This window comes from Myxocyprinus asiaticus, chromosome 16 (genome assembly GCF_019703515.2).
Source record: "Myxocyprinus asiaticus isolate MX2 ecotype Aquarium Trade chromosome 16, UBuf_Myxa_2, whole genome shotgun sequence".
Taxonomy (NCBI): domain Eukaryota; kingdom Metazoa; phylum Chordata; class Actinopteri; order Cypriniformes; family Catostomidae; genus Myxocyprinus; species Myxocyprinus asiaticus.
The window spans coordinates 46,623,091-46,646,708 of record NC_059359.1 but is presented as its reverse complement, the minus strand read 5'-3'; the positions used below and the strand labels follow the sequence as shown (position 1 = coordinate 46,646,708).

General features: G+C 36.8%; 1 protein-coding gene across 1 annotated transcript in view; it reads right to left on the bottom strand.

Moving 5' to 3' along the window:
• LOC127453870 (glutamate receptor ionotropic, kainate 2-like) overlaps positions 1-23,618 on the bottom strand; it is a 335,184-nt gene that overhangs the window by 209,428 nt on the left and 102,138 nt on the right. Inside the window, exons 4-6 of the mRNA XM_051720611.1 lie at positions 17,825-18,006; positions 8,162-8,215; positions 4,722-4,895 (exon numbers count right to left, since the gene is read on the bottom strand). Coding sequence (XP_051576571.1) covers positions 4,722-4,895; positions 8,162-8,215; positions 17,825-18,006 — 410 coding nt within the window. The remainder of the gene's footprint in view (positions 1-4,721; positions 4,896-8,161; positions 8,216-17,824; positions 18,007-23,618) is intronic.

The following is a 23,618-nucleotide window of genomic DNA, read 5'->3' as shown; positions in this document are numbered from 1 at the left end:
ACAAGGTACTGTGCAGATATATTTTGGTTCTCAGAGGAACAAAAAATATACACTACCGGTCAAAAATGTTGAAACACTTCACTGAAATGTTTCTCATGATCTTAAAAATCTTTTGATCTGAAGGCGTATGCTTAAATTTTTGAAATTAGTTTTGTGGACAAAAATATAATTGTGCCACCATATTAATTTATTTCATTATAAAACTAAAATGTAATAATAAAAAAAAAAAATTGATGACTTGGACCAAATAATAAAGAAAAGCAGCCAATAAGTGCCCAACATAGATGGGAACTCCTTCAATACTGTTTAAAAAGCATCTCAGGGTGATACCTCAAGAAGTTGGTTGAGAAAATGTCAAGAGTACATGTCTGCAAATTCTAAGCAAAGGGTGACTACTTTGAAGATGCTAAAATATAACACAGTTTTGATTTATTTTGGATTTTGTTTAGTCACAACATAATTCCCATAGTTCCATTTATGTTATTCCATAGTTTTGATGACTTCACTATTATTCTAAAATGTGAAAAAAAAATATAATAAAGAATAAGTGTTTCAAAACTTTTGACCGGTAGTGTACATGTACATTGAAAGGTACACAATGTACCTTCAAAGGTTTTTAAAGTCTCAAAACTAGAGGTACAAAAAGGTCCACTTAAGGGGTACAACCCCAATGATGGCCCTTGTACCTTCAAAGGTACTTTTTTTCTAAGAGTGTATTTTTGTTATGTACCACGGTATTACTGGAAGTACCTAGCAGTGTGAAGTAAATAACATATTTTAATATGGTAATAAATCAGTATACCATGGTATATGTTAAAGTACCATATTATTACCATCTGATACCATCACTGTATCATTGTACCACCAGTACCATTATTTAAGGATCTGTTCATAGCCATATACTATAAAATACATGTTTAGATGTATAGTTATTCAATAAACATTATGAAAAATAGAAAGCAGAAAACAACTTACAAAATAACTTATTTTACTAAATGTATTAGTGAAATATATGTGAATACATTACAGGCCATGTGGTGAATATGGAAACGGGCCTGGTGTCGCACCAAAGAGTACTGTGAAGAATAATTTGTCTTTTCTCTGTGTCTTCCTTAGATAAACTCACAAGGACACTGACTCTACAGGCATGAATGGGTGTTTTTCAGCAGATGATGAGTTGTGCTGAAGATCAGCTCTTGCCAAGTAAATCAGACAGAAACTAAAGCAATTAGCAAGCAGAGAAATTATGCTAATAAGTCTGAGGACCTTGTTAGGTCATTTTCATTATGCATGTTAAACAATGACTTAGGGCAGACCTTCACTGTATGAAGATTAATTATTGTCCAAAGAGAAAATGTGTAGAATATGATATCACAACCCACTGAACACAAACTAATCTCACAAACAAAGGCCCTTTCAAATAACAACAATACAAAACTGTCAGTTTTTCTATATAAAAAAAGGTAGCACTTTATAATAACTATGCAGTATAAAGTATTTGTAAAGCACAAGTTTATAGTTAATTGATCATTTATAAATGATTTTTCCTACATTATTAAAATATTAATAAGATACATACAAATAGTATGTTATGCATTTATATTCTCTGAAGCAAATGATTTACAATTGTTTAATAGGTTCTAAGAACAGTTTGATAATGGTTTTTCATTCTTAGTAAACAATTTGTTAATCTTGTTAATCAACTGATGTATTTTAGTTGATGCAAACCAGTTGCTACGAAGTGTTCATGAGAACAATAAGGTATAAATTCATAGTTATTAAGGAAATTATATATACACATTTATATGAAATTAAATGGATATACATTTATGTTTATTTTTAGTATGTTTAGCACTAACATTAATTCTTCTGTTAAAAAGTGTGTATTATTTGAGCTGCAAAGATGTTTAAATTGTAATTTTTAGGGTTTGTTGACATTACATCATCATGGTAATGAAGTTTTAAAATGGGCTATAACTTTACACAGATGTGGATAGTAAGTATTTTATCACACTAAAATCATTTTTAAATACTTTAAAATACTCACTGTTTCAAAAGTATAGACACAAGACATAAAGTTCACAAATTGGCCCCATTCACTTCCATTTTAAGTGGCTCACTGGAACCCAGATTTTTGCTTTTTTCAAAAAAAAAAAAGGAGGAACGAGTCAAAATAATTTTTTTGTGGTAATCAGCATTATGCCACAAATGCTGTTGTTTGAACTTTATTTGTATTGAACCTGGAACATTCCTTTAATGTGTTTATTACTGTTTTTGGAACACTTACTATTAAAGAAATTTCTGCTTAATAAAGGTCATAATAAAGCATCGACTTATTGTAAGCTAAGTATTCTGCGTGACCTAAAGTAAGAACTATGTATGCCTAATTAAACTTTTATTAAAGATTCATTACTCTGGCTAAACAGACATTACTTTGTTAATTGATCATTTATCAATTGACAGCTCTAATAAAAAAATATATGGAGCTCCTTATCGTAGTCTCTAAATTGGAAGAGGCATTTAGTTGCTAAATTTGATGGCAGTTGGGTGAAAAAAAATAATTAGTCAGAAATCTTGTGGCTCTATGTTTTTCTCAGGAAGTATTTGTCAGTCTGAGCTCCATAAGTTACTCTCCAGTCGTTCAATATAAAGCATTAACAGGACCATAAATACAGAGCACCAGTGAAACTGCTAATCAAACGTTAACAGAAACTTTCCTCAGTGTCAATATGCATTAGCTTCTGACGGCTGGCCAACTGGCTGATTGATTAACGGCCACCTTCAAATGCACATCCCAGGGCAACCTGAAGCACTGAGGTTCTGAAATAATCATCAATATCAATGTTACAACAAGAAAGGGTTGACACATAGAAAGAGAGGTTTGAATAGTCAGTGTTTGTCCTTTCTTCTGATAAGTGCAGAGATACGGTTGAGTTACTGTGTGCTGTACTGTACGACAGGCTGAGTCAGCTAATTAAAGGCCTTTGAGTCTTTTAATCGATGCCCTCCCTTCCTGCTGCCCTCCCTCAGCTGTCTTTATCCAGTCTGTGTGTGTGAATGGGTGGATTTGTGTATGACAGTAAACAGTATATAGATATATATTCACTCTCTACTGCATTCTATCCTCAATTATTTTATAAGAAAACTTCCAAAAATGATCATCATTTACGCACGGTCATGTCATTGTCTTTCTATCTTCCGTGAAACACAAATGGAGATGTTAAGCAGAATAATCAAGCTTCTCTTTAAGTAAATGGACAGGAATTAATACAGTTGAATAGGAAGGGGAATCACAAGCAATTTTACAATTCTGGTTGGGATTCTGAAAGTTATAATTATATACTGTATATACAGTATATGTGTGTATGTATAGGTAACATTTTAATTTTTTTTTTTTTTTTTTGTTTTTTTGGAAGTACTTTACATTATGTTCCCTTAGTAAAGAGTATAAAGGGGTTCATTAATGACTAGTATATTTTTTTTATAAAAACATGCATAAAAATTATGACTTTCATGCAATGTTGGCCAAATAGTTAGCATTTTAACTTACATTTTATAAATGCTCAAAAACACTTACTGAACATAAGTAACCTATGAAAATGTACCTTAATGTAAAGTGGATACATATGAAGCATGAAGTATGTTGCCAACATAGAAACCTATGTACATAAAGTTCAGTGTAGTTTAATGGTCATCAGGCATTGTTATATGATATATTGTATGCTGTGAATGAGCATAAAGATCTGAAAAGTGTTTTTGTAGAGGACTTTAGGTAACTAGGACTAGTTAAGTTGAGACAGCACTCGGAGTAGCACCATTCTTTTGACATCAACGTGACAACACAAGTAAGTCAAGACATTACAGTAATGAATATAAACACAAAGTGAACTGTAGCAAAATGACATTATCCATTATTTTAATCTTTCTATTAGTCTATTTTAAATCAGTGATTTATAATGCATTTGTAAATGATTTATTAGTCATTAATAAACCCTTTTATAAACCCTTAACAAAGGTAAATTTTATGTAAAGTGTTACCAATACAATTTGTATTCTAGAAGGTCACATGGCTTTAAAACAACACATAAGTGAGTAAACAATGACAGAATTGTAATTTCTTAGGTGAACTATACCTTTAAAATGACAGCACTGTTTCATCTAAGTCTTCTCTCATTATAGATTTGTAGTTCCTCTCTGAACAGGAAACAAACCAGTGAGTGTAATAGTGTGTCATTGTTTTGCGTCTCTTGAGATTTATTTTGGCAGGTTGGCTCTATATGGCATGTGGCTTCTCATCTCTTCTGTTTGCGTTTCACCCAGTCTCGAGTGAGTTCATACTTTGGCCATTTTCCCGGACAGAAGAGCCACTGTTGAGGAAGAACTAGGATCCTGCCAGTATGCTGATATCAGACAGATTTTAGATTGAGTGCCTGCACGTACTGTATCACACATGCGTCAGATCCTTGCATACCCTGCAGGTTGTGGGATCAAGTTCTCTGGGTAAAAGTACTCTGTACAGACTGAGCCAACAACTTATCCGGCAGCTGATATCAGCAGCAATTAAACACAACTAGAGTTTCGCTATTTTCATCTTTACTGTATACTCGTATTATTCTATAGGTTGAATTTTTTTTTTTTTTATGACTTGGCTAGTATAAAATTTAAGTGACATAAATCAATTACCACTTGACCTTGGTCTCAATTGGTGGGTTGCAACTTACTGTCATGAAACCATCCAGCAGGCCCGAGTCATGTTTAGGAGGTGCTTGCAGGCGCTCCATGGACCACTTCTCAATTATTGACGACACCTGACTGTTCTCTGTGTTCAGGATACGGAATCCTGTCATATTCACACCGCTGTAGCGATATGGCTCCACATCCAATGCAAAGAGATCCTAAAGAATATGGAACATATCATTTTTTACTAAAATAAAAAAAAAAACAATAGGAAATGCAAGAGACGTTGCTTTGTGAGTGTGAATGTGCACAAAGGTGCTTATGGGCATCCTGGGTTTCTTGTTTGACTTTGATTTGAGAAGTAAGAGGCAGCTTTCAAATTAAGAGGATAATAAGGTGGCCTTATACAAGGTATATTCATGTTTGTATATTATATTACAAATTAAAATATTTAACCATGAATAATCGCATAGTTTTGTCATAGTTAGCGCATTAACACATTCAGTTCCAAGAAATAAAAAAAATTGGCCTATGTGTCATTATCAGACTCTCTAGTTTGTTTGAATGACGCTCAAAATGTAGATTTATGCAGATACATTCTTTACTAATATCACTCACACAAAATTGCAACAGCAGATTGTAAATATATATCTCATTGGTGATTTGTCAGGGCCAGCAAAGTCTTTTCTGCTGATGTAACATGCCTAATAAATAAATATTTTTCATTCTCATTGACCTTTTTGCCTATGTATTTGCAATCGCTTTCCACTCCTAATTAATCTACAAACGAATAGCAAAAAACAAAAAACAAAAATTATCCAAAATTTATCCTCGATGCTTACAATAAAAGTGTGACGACTGTTTCACAAATCGCATGCCCGAAACAGCGCGTGAGTCTGAGCTCCACCCCGTCAGGCCACAGAATCCCTCAACATTGTAAGTGAATAGGCATCTAAAGTCAGACTGTCAGATTCATCAGCCAATCGGATTGATTTATTTGTTCTTGGTGGGTGTGATCTTTAGGATATATCCCAGTCCAGGCCTTCTAGCTGGCCTTGAGTGACGCAATCACACTTTAAGTGATGTACGTAATTTGAAAGCGAAGAGCGTGAGATCTTGCTGACGAGTCGGCTGTCATCACTGCTGGTATTGCCATTGAGAAAGAGATCCTTATGGATTTAAAAACCTGAGATGTTCTGCATGATCGAGCGATTGATTAATTAAACAGGAAAGGAGGACTGATTTTCACTTCAAGAAAATTGGTAAGTGCTTTTTGCATTGTTATAACAACATCAGGAGTTTTCTAAGTGTAAATTAGGCTGCTTGAGCATTCAGTATCGGATCAAGTTTTGAAAAGTAACTGTGTACCCTGAAATAAACAGAATTTATTGCAAGCAAATTTAAATCGCAAATATTATTAGTGAGCTTTTTCTTGGTTTTAGAACTCCTTGGTTCTGGATTTCGTGCATGGACGCATTTTTAAAATTTCAATTGGTATTATTAGTTGACTGCCACATAATGTATGATAGGCATACGGTGTCTTATTCATTGTGAAATTGAGTTTTCTTAATGGCATGAATCACACTGAAGGCCTAGACTTAAAATGCACGGGCCACGGCTGATATATATATATATATATATATATATATATATATATATATGTGTGTGTGTATGTATTAGGGCTATCGATTTAACACGTATAACAGCATATTACAGTTATTACAGTTACTAATTACTTAGTAATTGGATTATACACAACACTGTTTATATATATATATATATATATATATATATATATATATATATATATATATATATATATACAGTGCATTCAGAAAGTATTCAGACCCCTTATTTTTCTTCACATTTTGTTATGTTGCAGCCTTATGCTAAAATGCTTTAAATTGTTGTTGTTTTTTTCACATCAATCTACACTCCATACCCCATAATGACAAAGCAAAAAACATATTTTTTGTAACTTAGCTAATTAATTCAGGTTCAGTTATTTTTACTTATTTTAACTGTAAATTGCTTTGTTTCTTTCTTGAGTCCTGGTTTCAGAGCTGAGTTACACTTTCATTAAGTGTACATCTCAGAGTCTAATTTCTATGTCAATCTTTCAGAGATATTCTTGTTGTCCCTAAGGCACTCTTGCGTTGCCTTGTCTGTGTGCTTAGGGTCATTGTCCTGTTGGAAGGTGAACCTTCGGCCCAGTCTGAGGTCCTGAGCGCTCTGGACCAGGTTTTCATTAAGGATATCTCTGTATTTTGCTGCGTTCAGCTTTCCTTCAACCCTGACCAGTCCCCCAGTCCCTGGCACTGAAAAACACCCCCACAGCATGATGCTACCACCACCATGCTTCACCGTTGGGATGGTATTGCGCAGGTGATGAGCGGTGCCTGGTTTCCTCAAGACATAATGCTTGGAATTGAGGCCAAACAGTTCAATCTTCATTTTTTCAGACCAGAGAATCTTGTTTCTCACAGTCTGAGAGTCCTTTAGGTGCTTTTTTTATGTATCTTGCACTGAGGAGAGGCTTCCATCTGGTCACTCTGCCATAAATCCCAAATCGGTGGAGTGTTGCAGTGATGGTTGTCCTTGTGTAAGTTTCTCCCATCTCCACACATGATCTCTGGAGCTCAACCAGAGTGACCATCAGGTTACCTCTCTTACCAAGGCCTTTCTTCCCCGATTGCTCAGTTTGGCCTGGCGGCCAGCTCTAGGAAGAGTCCTGGTTGTTCCAAACTTTTTCCATTTAAGAATTATGGAGGCCACTGTGCTCTTGGGAACCTTCAATGCAGCCAAAAAATGTTTGTAGCCTTCCCCAGATCTGTGCCTTGACACAGTGCTGTCTCTGATCTCTGCAGGCAGTTCCTTTGATCTCATGGCTTGGTTTTTGCTCTGATATGCATTTTCAGCTGTGAGACCTTATATAGACAGGTGTGTGCCTTTCCAAATCATGTCCAATCAATTTAAGTTGCCATAGGTGGACTCTTATCAAAGTGTATAAACATCTCAAAGATCATCCAGAGAAATAGGATGCAACTGAGCTAAATTTCAAGTGCCATAGCAAAGGGTCTGAATACTTATGTCAATGTGATATTTCAGTATTTCTTTTTAATAAATTTTCAAAGTTATCAAAAATGTAGTTTTACTTTGTCATTATGGGGTATGGAGTGTAGATTTATGTGAAAAAAAAATATTTAAAGTATTTTAGCATAAAACTGCAACATAACAAAATGTAAAAAATTGAAAATGAAGAGGTCTGAATACTTTCTGAATGCACTGTATATATTATTATTATTATTATTATTAGTTATCCAATGGTGCAAAAGGTAAGAAAGAATATCTCTGAAAGTTTGACATAGAAATTAGACTCTGAGATGTACACTTAATGAACTTCCAATATTCCCACAAAAAAATAAATAAATATCATTGTGGTTTTGAAAGCATTTTATAATATAAAAAGTCATACATAACTTACCAGGGTGGTAAATATGTAGTGGTAATATTCAGTCATCATTCCCATGGCCAGAGCCTGAGAAAAGATATTGAGCTATAATGAAAACATTTTCAGACAAGAGTAATGCTGTTGGTGAAAATGTGCCATTTATCATTGAATAAAGGAAAGGCAGGTGAGGAAAATGGCATTTATTGTTTATATGATATTTTGTGGCTCATAATAATTTTATATGCTGAAGGTCTGTGAGCTGAAATAATATGAAACTTTCAGTCTGTCTTTCTTTAGACCCTTGAAACACACCCTCACCTGTCTCGTTGATGCTAATAAATACATCCAGAGCTCTTACACTACCTCAAAATACTCCAATTCAGTGATAACAAAGATGCACACATATTTTACTATTTTCTTATCATATATCCTGTATGTATATACATATATAGTACACTCTCTACCACTACTTTTTATACCCATAGCAAACAGTCACTTTGTAAAAGAAGAAGAAGAAAAAAAAGGCTGATATTTGTTTTAAAGCACTGTATATAGCACAGCGTTGTTTTACCGTATTCAGCAGCAGATGAGAGAAGGTGAAGTATTTAAAAGAAGAGCAGATGGGATTTGGTTTACTTGTTGCTTGTTTGTTTCTATAAAAGTAATGAGCTCTAGAGTTCCCACGCCAACCAAACCACGCATTCACACGGCATCTCTCGCAGACTGACAGACAATTCAATCCATAACAATAATTAATTTATGGGCCAAGCTGTTGTGTTGTTAAACGTTGGAATAACAAATGCCTAAGCCCAAGTGTTAGCCTGTTGCATGTGCTCTATTTAGTATGCACTGCAGGGAACAGCTGCTACATCACAGAGATCACAGAAGTGATCCTGAATTAGCACGCAAGCTAATTGTGTCCTATTTCTCACACAAATTCAATTGGAAAGTGAGCATCCTTGTGGCCTAATCACTTGTACTTCATGTTACTATAACTACATTTTTGCAAAATGATTACATGGCTTGCTGTACGTATCACATCAGTTTCCTGGTGAAATAAACTCTAGAGGCGCTACAGCAACACTGACTTTGATTCACTTTACAAATCAGGAGTAAAAAAGGCAGGTTATCAGTTCATAAACACTTTTTACACTTGCTTTTATGATACTATCGGTTAGGTTTAGATTTAAGGTTTAGGGTAGGGAGGTCTGTTTTGTTGATTTAAAACTCTATAGAGCATTTACCTAAAAAAATCTCATCTGATTGGGAGAAAATTTACCTCACGTCTAGCACCACACAGTTGACATTTCACCTCAGAACGGTCGTGATACATGTTATGAACCACGTTATATCATTTGCAAAAATGTTGCCACAGTCAGGTAATTTTCATGAGTTAAGGCTGTTATTTTGAATCAGTATGTTACCTTGATATCGTAGCATTACAATGTATGTTTAGAGCTGCTTTTGTATGTTTAGAGCTCATTTAACTTTATTTCAACTTGTGTAATGTCTCTCCATTTAGCGTTTGATAATCCTTCAGTTTTAACATCCCTGATCAAATTTTAAATAAACTGTCTAATTTTAAACTGAATTGCAAGGACTCGCCACTCTGTATCACATGATCATTAACAGTGTTGGCTGTAATCTGATTACAAAGTATTTACTTACTGTATTCTAATTACTAAAAAAGTAGTGTAACATTTTAAACTATTGTAATCAGATTACAGTTACTGACTTTCATTTAAATTAATTACTATTGGGTACATTACTTAGGTTATGCATTTCTAAAAAAATAAAATTAGCTGGTTTTCTACATTAATTGGTCATAAAATGTGATCTCATCTTCATCAAAGCCACAAGTATAGACAAACACATTGTGCTTAAGCTAACAACACACAAACAATTATAATCTGTCATGTCTTTCTTGAACACATCCTATTAAACATTCACAGTGCTGTAGAAAAAGTAAGTGAACCTTTGGATTTAATAACTGGTGGATCCTCCTTTGGCGGCAATAACCTCAAACAAGTGTTTCCTGTAGCTGCGGATTAGGCCTGCTCAACGTTCAGAAGGAATTTTGGACCATTCTTCCTTACAGAACTGCTCCAGCTCAGTCATATTCTTAGGATGTCTGGTGTGTACAGCTCTCCTGAGGTCATTCCACGGCATCTCTATTGGGTTAAGTTCTAGGCTCTGACTGGGCCGCTCTAAAAGGTTACTTCAATGTTTAGGGTCATTGTCCTGCTTCATCACCCACCTTCTACTGAGCTTCAGCTGGCGGACAGCCACCCTGACATTATCCTGTAGGATATTTTGATAAACTTGGGAATTCATTTATTCCTTGTTGATGGCTAGCAGTCCAGGCCCCGAAGCAGCAAAGCAACCCCAAATCATGATGCTCCCTCCACCGTACTTCACCGTTGGGATGATGTTTTCATGTTGGTATGCGGTGCCTTTTTTTGCCATGCATATTGCTGCATGTTCTTCCTAAACAATTCTCCCTTAGTTTCATCAGTCCACAAAACATTTTCCCAGTAGCATTGTGGAGTGTCAAGGTGGTCTTTGGCAAACTTGTTTTGGCTGGAAATCAGCGGCTTCCTTTGTGGTGTTCTGCCATGGACACCATCCCTGTTTAATTTTTTCTGTATAGTAGACTTACGAACAGAGATTTTAACCAGTTCGAATGATTCCTTCAAGTCTTTATATGTCACTCCAGGGTTCTTTTTTACCTCCTTGATCATTCTGCGGTGTGCCCTTTGAGTCATCTTGGCTGGACGACCACTTCTAGGGAGAGTAGCCACAGTACTAAATCGTCTCCATTTATAGACAGTTTGTCTAACTGTTGACAGATGAATATCTAAGCACTTCAAGATAAGTTTGTACCCTTTACAGCTTTATGCAAAGTAACAATTCTTGATCATAGGATTTCTAAGATCTCTTTTTTGCGAAGGCATAGCAAATTCAAAATGTTTGAGTGTTTTTTTATCAGTCAAAGTAGCTCTAACCTACACCTCCAATCCCGTTTCAGTAATTGGATGCCAGGTTTGCCAACTCCTGACTCTAATTCGCTTTTGTTGACGTCATTAGTCTAGGGGTTCACATACTTTTTCCAACCTACACTGTGAATGTTTGAATGATATATTCAGTATGTACAAGAACAATACAATAATTTGTGTGCTATTTGTTAAAACCCATTGTGTTTATTAATTAATGTAACTTAGATGAAGATCAAACTAGATTTTGAGTCACATTTATTCATAAATGCAGGTAATTCCAAAGGGTTCACATACTATTTATTGCCACTGTATATTTGTTTGTGTTTCTGTGTTTTGACTTGTGTGCGAGAATGATCGAGGAGGAAATATCGACATTATTTTAGATTCGTTGTGCAAAAAAAAAAAAAAAAAACACTTTTCTGTGAAAAGTTCTTTAGAAAGTAATGTAATCAGTAAAGTAATCAGATTACAATATATTTGAATTATTCAGTCAATTGTAGCAGATTACTTTTTTGAGTAACACTGATCATAAACAGCTAAATTATTTCCTTAATATGAAAATCATATGTACACTTTGCATAACACCTATTTGAAGGACCCTTATTGAAGGGATTCCCCAGCTTACTTTCTTTTGGAACAGCCCTATGAATAGCACATTATTTATGTAAAAATTCCATTTGGAACTGGCCCTGTGATATCCTCAGCTCCTGTACCACAGGAAGCTCTGCCATATGGCACAGGTGTGTGCTATACACATTTAGACCCGAAACAAAGCTTATAAATCATAGATTATTACCGCCGTCAGCCAGGAGAGGGTGATTAGAATTGGTAAAGGTCAGTTCAGTAATTACATTTGTTGTTGTGTGGTCTTGCTGTGTTAATAACAGTTGCTATTATGTCCAGATGGAGCAGAATACCTCCAGGAGAGATCTGCAGTCTGCTGCTGGAAACTCATAACTGCTCTGATGAGCCACAAGCACTTACAGCATTATTGAATGAACTATCTGTATACTAGCCAATGGGACAACAGAAGTTAAAACACAGTGATAGGATTTAGATCTATATGACTCTTAAACCAGTTCGTATTCCTTACAAGGAATAGTTCACCAAAAAAATAAAAGAAAGAAATTCTGTCATAATTTTTCACTCACCCTTAATGTCAATCCAAACCCATAGGACTTTATGAAACACAAAAGGTGAATTTTTGATGTCCTGGTTAGTCTTTTCCATTTAATGAAATTGAATGAGGACTGGGGGTGTCAAGCATTAAAATTAAACATTAAAGCACCATGGACAAGTGGTCCGTATGACTCGTGCTATATTTCGAAGCCATACAATATAGCTTTGTGTGAGGAACAGACTGAGGTCTTTATCCACCCCTCTGCCAAAGCTCTGAACAGTTGACTGTATGGACAGTGAAGTTGCATGGACTACAAAAATAGGCACGTTGATGCCCATAGATGTCATACGTCATTGGTTCTTGCATGAATCATGACCAAACATCATTGGTTTCAAACCTGACATAGTGTGTCTAATGCCGCCATTGAGAGGTACAATGGAGGGGAGATTTACAGCAAATAATGATTTAAAGTCACTTTTATGGGTCACTTTAATGATACTTTTCAGTGGTGGCTAGTGTTTTTCACACGTGGGGTAGCACAGACTATTGTTTTTGGTGTCTGCAATGTTTCTTTCAAAATCTGCTCAGACTGTCACTCAAACCATGGCGTTTCTTAACAAAAATAATTAACTAAACTCAAAACTTTGTATCTATATCTTTAAAGACATATCCTTGTATTTAAGTATATAAATACATTAAGCTTGATTGACAGCATCTTTGGCATGCTATTGTTCACCAAAGAAATTGATTTCATCCCTTAGTTTATATATATATATATATATATATATATATATATATATATATATATATATATATATATATAATAAAATAACAAATAAAAAAGTCTGTTGGGCAAGTATCCTGTTGTAATAACTTTTGTAATTTATTTCATCTAAAAAAAAAAAAAAAGATCAAATTTGATATATTCAAATATCTGAAATATGAAATCATTTCTAGACCTAGTTATCATTTCCATCATCAACCCCACAGAGAAATTAATTATTGAATTCAGTCTTGTATGAAACATATGGCTGGGAAATAATGGCTCTGTAGTCTAAGCAGATTTGACAAAGTTCAAAAGTGTGGGAAGACTTCACAAAGCAGAAAGTTTTAAGTGTGAATATCACAAATCCTCTCCGAGCTGAGCTGCCCATTATAGAAGCGTATATCCACTGCCACTAATAATGACCATCTTACAGCTTCATTATTACTGCAGTTCTCGGAAACTGATTGAGTGGGTCTGTGAGTCAATCTGATGCTGAATAATATCCGCTTTAATATTTTATTATTCCTGTAATTGAGGGAAATTCTTTCAGTTAATACACACATTGAAATGTCAGTTCTCTCTTTAGGCTCTCTAATATGAGCCCATTTAAAAATGTTTAGAATGAATGCATATCATTTTACATTTGAACATTTTATGTATTTATTTATATGTTTAATTTTTTTATTTTTTAGAAAATGCAAAAATGTAATTTATTTACCTCTAAATTTCTTCCAAGGAATTAGAATTAGATAGGATTTTGTTTCAAATCATGCCTGTAGGGCACTTTACATCATGATTGTTATCCTATTGACTAACTACACACATATACAAACATACTGACTAACAGAGCATGTAAGCTTGACTGCCTGATCGGTAATCAATGGAAGCTGTACACTTCACTGATTGTGTAGAAATCAATCTAGCACAAAAAGATCAAAAGAGACAATAAGTTCACAGGTCAAAAGCAATACATGCTCTTTTCTCCTTCATGCCATACACTGTAAATGATTTTTGTGGTTTTGACAGTATTATTGCTGTATCATCATCTGCAACTGCATCTGTTAACAGTGATTACGTTTACATGCAAACAAGAAAGCGGGTTATTGCAAGAAAGCAGCATTCCCATTTACATGCACTGTATAATTTACATTGTATTTTACATTGGTGTGTATAAATGGGTATAGTTGCTAGTGTATGAGCTTCTCCCACTGTACAGTGGGATTCTTTCCGCTGTGTTGACTTGTTGTGGTCTGTTTACGCACATGCGCACTCTTCAGACACCCATCAGAACACTGCTTATGTGTTTACAAGACCACATTAAGCCACGTTCTTGAGGAGAAACCCAGGTGTTAAACTGCTTTCTCTTAATCCCTTAAATGGTGTAAGGATATCGGCATTCTGGGTTACATGACGTTTCAGAACTCCTCTTTCTGCAAAATCCTGGAAAAAAAAACTTTTTCTTGAGTGCATGTAAATTTGGTCAGTATGTTACAATATTATCACTGTATTTTTAACCACGCCTTACTTTAGAAACTGTTGCTGTCAAAATGTGCTGTATTCTGCGGGCGGGGGGGGGGGGATTACAGTAATTTCGTGTTAAATTGTGTGAGGACTGGTGTTGTGTCTTTGCTGTTGTGAGATATTGACAACCCACTTAATCTTAATCCTGTACATACACAATTTAGAGTGGAAATCTGTGGTATCATTCAATGATTGCATTGGATTTACTCATGCAGTTAGATAAAAAGTAGAATTGCATGTGAATGCACCACTTGTAAACCAACTTGGGAGGAGCAGAAGCACAGTGATCTGTTTTCTACTGGACAAAAATTGCATGCAACATCTTTTAGCAGTTTATTATAATTTTTTCAAACATTCAAAGATCTGCATGGTAATTTTTAACAGTAAGTAGCTTTATAATGATAAAGTTTACGTTCGCAAACAATTCAGTTAGCCAGATACTAGCATTAGTTAACATAGGGCCATTTTATTTAGTACTGAAGAAAACAATTAAAATTTTGAACCACTAAGAAACCAAATTAACCTGTTTATGAATAAATTTGATTGTATCAGACATGTGTGACTTGCCTTTAGGTCTGTTTTTAATTTTCGCGCTGCAGAGTTATTCCGTCCACTTTATTTGACCTGTCCATCTAAAATAAAGTTATTTTATATAAAAATAATGTGTGTACATTTTTTGCTCAATTTATTTTTCCTATATTTATGTAAGCCGGCTTCTATCTCGTGTGTATATACTGGCATCCCTGCAGGTCCAGCAGAGAGGGGAGTATACCGGCCGATTTAGACGTGCAGCCGGACCCATTCCCAAGGAACCCCGGCGCGAGTCAGATCGCTGACTCACCGGGGATGACAGTAGGTGTCGCGGACTATGGGCTAGGGTGCCTTGTCAATTCTGTACAGAATACAGGCAGCCACAGAAGCCGCCTTAAAGGGGCACTTGGCCGAAAGTCCGGATGTCCTCTTCTTACCCTGGCACACAGCATAACACCCATACTCAGCGACAAACAGTTCATGCCCGCATGACAACAAGTCCTCCTTGGACTAGGGTGAGGACTCCGACCAAGTCCCCACAGTCTCAAAGGGCCTCCGGGTGACTCCGCTGTCGCCGTGATAGTTCAAATTAAAATTGAGCATTCAATTTGTTTTATATCTGTATGCATAATCTCTAATAATAAATTGGCAATGTACACTTAAGTTTCTCTTGCCAATAAAGTTTGATATGTATTGAATCTGCCCGATTGATCCTACTATTAAAAAAGTCCACTCCAACTTTTAATTACAGCATGTCTATTGATTTTATGGCATGTCTACAAATATTTGTTTCAAAGAATTATACCTTTAAAAATGTGTCTAATTAACTATCCACAAAAAAATAAATAAAATAAAATAAAAAATTACATGTTTATATTTAAATAATTAGAATAAATGATGACTAACCAAGTTCTTTGAGACAAAGCATAAAGTAAATATATTTATTAGTACATTTTAATGTTTTAATGTACCATTTACCTTGATTAATTGCGATTAAGAAAGTTGTGCAATAAGTACGTTAAAATGTTTCAATCAACTGAATGGGTACTCTAAAGGAAGTATGGAATTACCGTATAAATGTACCCTTTGCTAACATTCTTGTGGAAGGGCCCGTTGTAAAGGCAATCAGTTATTCACTTTCATTTGTAACAACCTTTGAGTGGTGTACCCTTCCTGCAAAAAGGCCATTTGGAATTCCCTCAATATCATCTAATAGGAAATACTCTATTAGTGGTACACATAGTGTGTGTGACATAACATATCAGTAGTATATACTGAAAGATAAAATGTGTTAACATGAACAGCACTTACTCTACATCTTTTTAATTTCCTTTTTCTACTTCATTGACTCCAAATTCAAATTCAAATTTCAAATCCTGTTTGCTACCTCAATTCAAATTGAATAGGAATGTAATGCTGTATGTTCACAGAGCTTTCTGAATAGTGCACAACCTTGGTTGTTGAGACTGTAGTTTCTTTCTTTACCTTATGGCATAAATGAAAGCAGTTAAACTAATCACGTTGTTTGAAATTTGAATACATTTTTGAATTTTGTTCTCTTGGTGTGGACAAATAATTGGAGTGTTCTTTCAGTCATTTAGACATAGGTGAACTTAATTTTAAAGTTTTTGAATGGAATTTTATGTGTGCAGTCATCTGACATCTACGAGTAAAATGCATGTGGTATTTGAGTTGTCATTGTGCTATAAATACTCAAAAATACTCTGCAATTTTTCCCCAATAGAATAATGGAATATTTATTTGTCACATTTAAACATCGATTCTCAGCGTGTGGGTCGCAACCCAGAAATGGGTCATAAATGTGTTCTGTAGTATTGCATACAGTATGGGAAAAAAAGTTAAATGCTTATAACAAAATTTAACTAACCATATAATTGTTATGATTCTCTGGTGCTTGACTTGTGTTTCTCCCCCGTCATCTGTTCCTCCCGGACTACACTTCCCATAATTCCCTGCCCTCATCACTGCCAGCTGTCCTAGATTGTTTTCACCTGTCTTTCATTTACTCATTATCCATTGTGTATATAATGCCCTGTTGTTTGCTTAGTCTTTGTCAGTTGTTATGTGTTTTGATCTTCTGTGTATTACCAGTACCCATCGTGGATGTGTCCTTTGTTTATTTTATTAAATACTGTTTCGCCGCACCTAGATCCAGCTCTCGTGACTTCCTTCCAAATGTTACAATAATAGTGAACAGTTAGGCCAGCAAAGTAAATAAGATATGCTTCCCACATCTTTAGTTGTTGACATCAAATGCCAAAATCATTTGCATATCGTTGGGATAATGCAGTTCATGGTAATTTTAATACATTTCCAATTTTTTTCTGATTTATGTTTACTTGTTGATAATGTATTGGGTTGTCACTTAATGTTCAATGTATATTCTCTGTCCTAAAGCAAAACTAGTTGAGAAGCAATGCTTTAGATATTAAGGTTTAGGTTAGGGTGGGGGTTATCTGTAATAATACATGATAAATGGCACATTTCTGATATGATATGCTTGCATCACCTACCTCTACATATCAACAATTATGCATCTTTGTATCTGTACATTTCTGTGCATTTTTTTATCTATGTAACTTTATATACATATTGTATGTCTGAAGGAGAAATGCTGTTACAATAGCCAGTAAGCATAAGAATTTATCCTTCAGTATAGTATAGCATGTCTAAGACAGACGTACAAATTAACAGAACATAATGAAGGAGGTTCCTGTTTTTATGAAATTTGATCTGCTCACCTGTTTAAGGATTCCAGCAGCCATCTCGTGGCCACAGTCAAAGATCACGTGAAACTCTTTCCCTCTTTTCATCTCTTTAAGAAGCGGCTTGGCATCTTTTGTGTCTGCTGGTAGCTGCCGTATTTTTAACCGAATGTTGTAACGAGATGGAGCTTTGATGAGCTCCTGTAATCGAATCAAACCTGCGAGAAAGAGAGAGAATATCAATAAGGCTATTACAGTACTCTATTAAAGAAATAGTACATCCAAAACTACATATCCTGTCATTTCAAACCTATATGACTTTCTTTCTTACGTGGAAATCAAAAGGAGATGTTTGACAGAATGTCTACACCAGACACGAGCAGCTCGATGCAAGAAAAGCAAATCGCTCCCGTTACAATCAGTGAAGCTGTCTACACTGAATGTTGCCCACTCTAACCCTTTCTTTTTGTTTTTCTGTTTCAAAAGTGGCTTTTTCTTTGCAATTCTTCCCATAAGGCCTGCACCCCTGAGTCTTCTCTTTACTGTTGTGCATGAAACTGGTGTTGAGTGGGTAGAATTCAATGAAGCTGTCAGCTGAGGACATGTGAGGCGTCTATTTCTCTAACTAGTGACTTTGATGTACTTATCCTCTTGTTTAGCTGTACATCTGGCCTTCTGCATCTCTTTCTGTCTTTCTTTTGAAGACTGTAGTGTACACCTTTGTATGAAATCAGTTTTTTTTTTTTTTTTTTTTTTTGGCAATTTCAAGCATTGTATAGCCTTCATTCCTCAAAACAATGATTGACTGATAAGTTTCTAAAGAAAGCTGTTTCTTTTTTGCCATTTTTGACCTAATATTGACCTTAAGACATATCAGTCTATTGCATACTGTGGCAACTCAAAAACAAACACAATGTTAAGCTTCATTTAATGAAACAAATAACTTTCAACTGTGGCAAGTGATTTTCTAGTACCAAATTAGCAATTTAGCATGATTACTTAAGGATAAGGTGTTGGAGTGATGGCTGCTGGAAATGGGGCCTGTCTAGATTTGATCAAAAATGACTTTTTTCAAATAGTGATGTTGCTGTTTTTTTACATCAGTAATGTCCTGACTATACTTTGTGATCAGTTGAATGCCACTTTGGTGAATTAAAGTATCAATTTCCTTCCGAAACAGCAAAATCTGATCATTATTCTAAACTTTTGGCCACCAGTGTGTGTGTATATATATATATATATATATATATATATATATATATATATATATATATATGGAGTTCCCCTTTAAAAAGCATAGTGTGTGACTTGTAATCATTGCCGGTTCTCTGGGCGTTCTTCAGCACACTGCTGCTATGAGTCAGTATTGTGAGATGAATGAAGCTTCTCTTTGGCATTAATTGCAGAGGAAGGCGAGTGCTGGCTCCTGATGTGAAACTCTTAGTGCTCTAGACATGAAGGTCAAGGTTAATGTAGCCTTTACTGAATGGCCTTATTTATGTGTGATTAAATGTGTAGAACAAATTGAACAAGATGAAAACCAAGTCACAGATTTTAATAGACATGACAAAATGCAAAGGCATTTTAGGTGCTTTGTAAAAGATCTACAGTCTCATTCTCTCATTAATATCAGAGGCAGTCTGAGATCTGGAAGGATTTCTGAGAACTGTATCCTTTGAAGAAAAGAGCTGTTTCTGTTGTAAGTTAATTTGACAGTAATGGAGCAATTAAACCTCACATGTATATCTGAGACTGAATATCCAGTGTATTTTTAAAGGGGTCATGACATGAGGAACAAAAATGTCCTTGATCTTTTGACATATAAGAGGTCATTGTACTAAAAATCAAAATCAAATCTAATCACTTTTATTGTCACACAACCATATGCACAAGTGCCACAGTGGGTGAAAGTCTTGGGTGCAGTTCCGAGCAACATAGCAGTCGTGACAGTGATGAGACATATACCAATTTACAATAAACATCAGATTTACACAACACAATTTACATATGTAATATACACATAATTACACAACACAATAATAATATACAATGTACAGTATACAATACACACAATATAGAACACACATACACATAATATAGAATACACATACAATACAAATAGTATATAATGTATATATAAAATATACAGTAGGTTGTATTGTACTGTACTGACATTCAGGCTGTCGGTTGATAGTCAGTTGCCAGTGTGTTGTTAAGAGAGAATATAATTTATGACAGTCTGGTGTGAGATAATAAGATTAATAAAGTGCAGTGCCGATGTATGTTGATCGTGAGAGATCAAGAGTTCAAAAGTCTGATTGCTTGGGGGAAGAAGCTGTCATGAAGTCGGCTGGTGCGACTGAGTCCTGATGCTGCGATACCACCTGCCTGATGGTAGCAGTGAGAGCAGCCCATGGCTCGGGTGGCTGGAGTCTCTGATGATCCTCTGAGATTTTTTCACTCACCTCCTGGTATATATGTCCTGGAGGGAGGGAAGCTCACCTCCGATGGTGTGTCTGGCAGTTCGCACCACCCTTTGCAGGGCTTTGCGGTTGTGGGCGGTGCTAGTGCCATACCATGCAGTGATGCAGCCAGTCAGGATGCTCTCTACAGTGCTGGTATAGAACCGTGTGAGGATGTGGTGTTTCATTCCAAACTTCCTCAGCTATCTCGAGAAGAAGAGCCTTTTTCACAATGGCCTCAGTGTGGATGGACCATGTGAGTTCCTCTGTGATGTGGACACCGAGGAACTTGAAGCTGCTGACTCTCTCCACCGGTGCTCCATTGATGGTGATGGGGCTGTGTTCTCTGTCTTTTCTCCTGAAGTCCATCACAAGTTCCTTGATCTTGCTGACGTTGAGGGAGAGGTTGTGCTCCTGACACCAGCGTGTCAGAGTGTGCGCCTCCTCTCTGTAGGCTGTTTCATCATTGTCAGTGATCAGACCTACCACCGTCGTATCATCAGCAAACATAATGATGGCATTGGAGCTGTGTGTTGCCACACAGTCATATGTGTACAGGGAATACAGGAGTGGGCTGAGAACACAGCCCTGTGGGGCTCCAGTGTTGAGGGTCAGTGATGAGGAGATGTTGCTGCTTATTCTAACCACCTGGTGTCTGCTTGACAGGAAGTCCAGGATCCAGCTGCACAGCGAGCTGTTTAAGCCCAGAGCCCGGAGTTTCTCATCAAGCTTGGAGGACACTATGGTGTTGAATGCTGAAATGTAGTCTACAAACAGCATTCTCACATAAGTGTTCCTTTTTTCCAGGTGGGAGAGAGCAGTGTGTATTGTAGATGCAATGGCATCATCAGTGGAGTGGTTGTTGCGGTAAGCAAACTGCAGTGGGTCAAGAGAGAGAGGCAGCACAGAGCAGATGTAATCTCTGATTAGCCTCTCAAAGCATTTGCTGATGATGGGGGTCAGAGCAACAGGACGCCATTCATTTAAGCAAGTGATTTTGGATTACTTTGGTACAGGCACAATGGTGGACGTTTTAAAGCATGTGGGGACCACAGACAAGGAGAGGGAAAGGTTGAAAATGTCCGTAAAATACACCAGCCAGTTGGTGCACGCACGCTCTGATGACGTGGCCCGGAATGCCATATGGACCCGTGGCTTTTCGGATATTCACCCGTCAGAAGGATAGGGTTACTAACGAACTAACCTCTGTAGCTTTGGCCGCGAGAGCTCTCTCCGCGAGGGCGGAGTTAATTCCCTCTAAATGAGCATAAAAAGTATTTAGCTCATCTGGGAGAGAGGCAGCGGTGTTCACGGCAGAGTTTTTATTCCCTTTGTAGTCCGTGATGATATTAATTCCGTGCCACATGCTTCTAGAGTCAGTGGTGTTGAACTGTCCTTCAATCTTGTCCCTGTACTGGTGTTTTGCTGCTCTGATAGTTTTGCGGAGGGCATAACTGGCTTGTTTATGCTCCTCCGCGTTCCCGGAATTAAAAGCAGAGGTCCGCGCATTAAGTGCCGCGCGAACATCGCTATTAACCCATGGTTTCTGGTTAGGGTAGATCCGTATTATTTTAGTCGGAACATCGTCCTCTATGCACTTTCTGATGAAACACGTTATGCTATCAGCATAAACCTCGATGTTGTCATCAGAGGCGGACCGGAACATCTCCCAGTCCGTGTGATCAAAACAGTCTTGTAGTGTAGAATCTGAGTGGTCCGACCAGCACTGGATCGTTCTGAGGGTGGGTGCTTCCTGTTTCAGTTTCTGCCTGTAAGCGGGTAGAAGCAGAATGGAAGAGTGGTCCGATTTGCCTAATGGTGGGCGGGGGAGGGATTTGTAGCCATCCCGGAAGGGAGAGTAGCAATGGTCCAAAACCCGGTCCCCTCATGTGTTGAAACTGATATGTTGGTGGTATTTTGGTGCGATTGATTTGAAACTGGCTTTGTTAAAGTCCCCGGTCACAATGAATGCGACCTCAGAGTGCACGGTTTCCTGCTCAGTTATACTCCCATACAGTTCCTTGAGTGCCCGGTCTGTGTCGGCTTTTGGCGGGATGTACACAGCAGTGATAATGACCGCTGTGAATTCCCTCAGTAGCCAGAATGGCTGACACAGAAGCATGAGAAATTCCAGATCAGGAGAGCAGAAAGGCTTGATAGAATGTAAGTTCCTCTGATCACACTAGGATTTGTTGATCATAAAACATACACCACCACCTCTGCTTTTACCTGAGAGGTATTTTGTGCCTATCTGGATTTAAATGTTTTTTCTACATAAACTTTTAAAAGATGCAATGTCAAGTTATAACTCTAAAAAGGAGACTGACACTCTGTTTCATCTTGGCATTTGCCGTCTTGCTGTTGTGCTGTTTTGAAGGCGTCCCGGACTGTTTTTGCACCCATCTTTGCTATTTTTACTTTTGTAAACATGCTCTTTGATTGTTTTGATTTGTTTCCGGCAATGTGTGGTGCATTTTAAGAGTGATACAAGCACAACTTTTAAAAATGCATCTCATTCTGCTGCTGCAACTGACTGGGAGAAACGCATGCCGTTCTGTGTGTAAACAAACATGAAAGATGTGAGATGTGAAGACAAGCGTATCTGCTTTGGCCTGTTGAAGCTGGTTGAATCACCGTGAATTGTATTATGTTTGCCTATTCTGAACATTTCAGCGTGGATTGTATGTGTTTTCGGCTCATATCAGTGTGGATTGCTTGTGAACCAGTCACAATATGATTCAAGCTTTGCAAAGGAACTGTTATTGAAGGATGGGGCAGTTAAAAATACTATTGGGCCATAATACAGTGAGTAAACAATTTAATTCATGAATATTTCATATGTCATGACTGTTTGATAGTTTATGGTGCTGCTTGAGTGAAATGTGTTTGTGGAGGTGAGGGTGTGGTCGAGCGCCCGTCTGGGGAGAGAGAAAGCGGTAAGGACATCCACCTGAGATGAACTGTGACTAATTACCGTTTCTATGTTCACAGTGAGAGTCGGGGGAGATGGCCCAGTCCACGGAAAGAGAGAGAGAGAGAGAGAGAGAGAGAGAGAGAGAGATACAGACCAGAGACTACGTGTTTGCTACCAGAGTGTTTCTCATAGATTGTTGTTCTGAAAAGTGTACCTGTCTTATCTTTTATGCTGCAAAGCAGACTTTTGGTTTAGAGTGTGAAGCTGCAAAGCGATTTTCTGTTATTTTGTTAATAAAAATCTGACTCACATGGTCTATGAAAACCGGCTCCCGCTTCCTCCTTTGATCCAAATACGAACCTTTGCTACAGTGTTGGATGTGCATTATATGTTTATCCTGAAATTAGTTTTATAAATGTGGTCTTGTGGAGTTTGTTCATTTTCTTTGGATTGC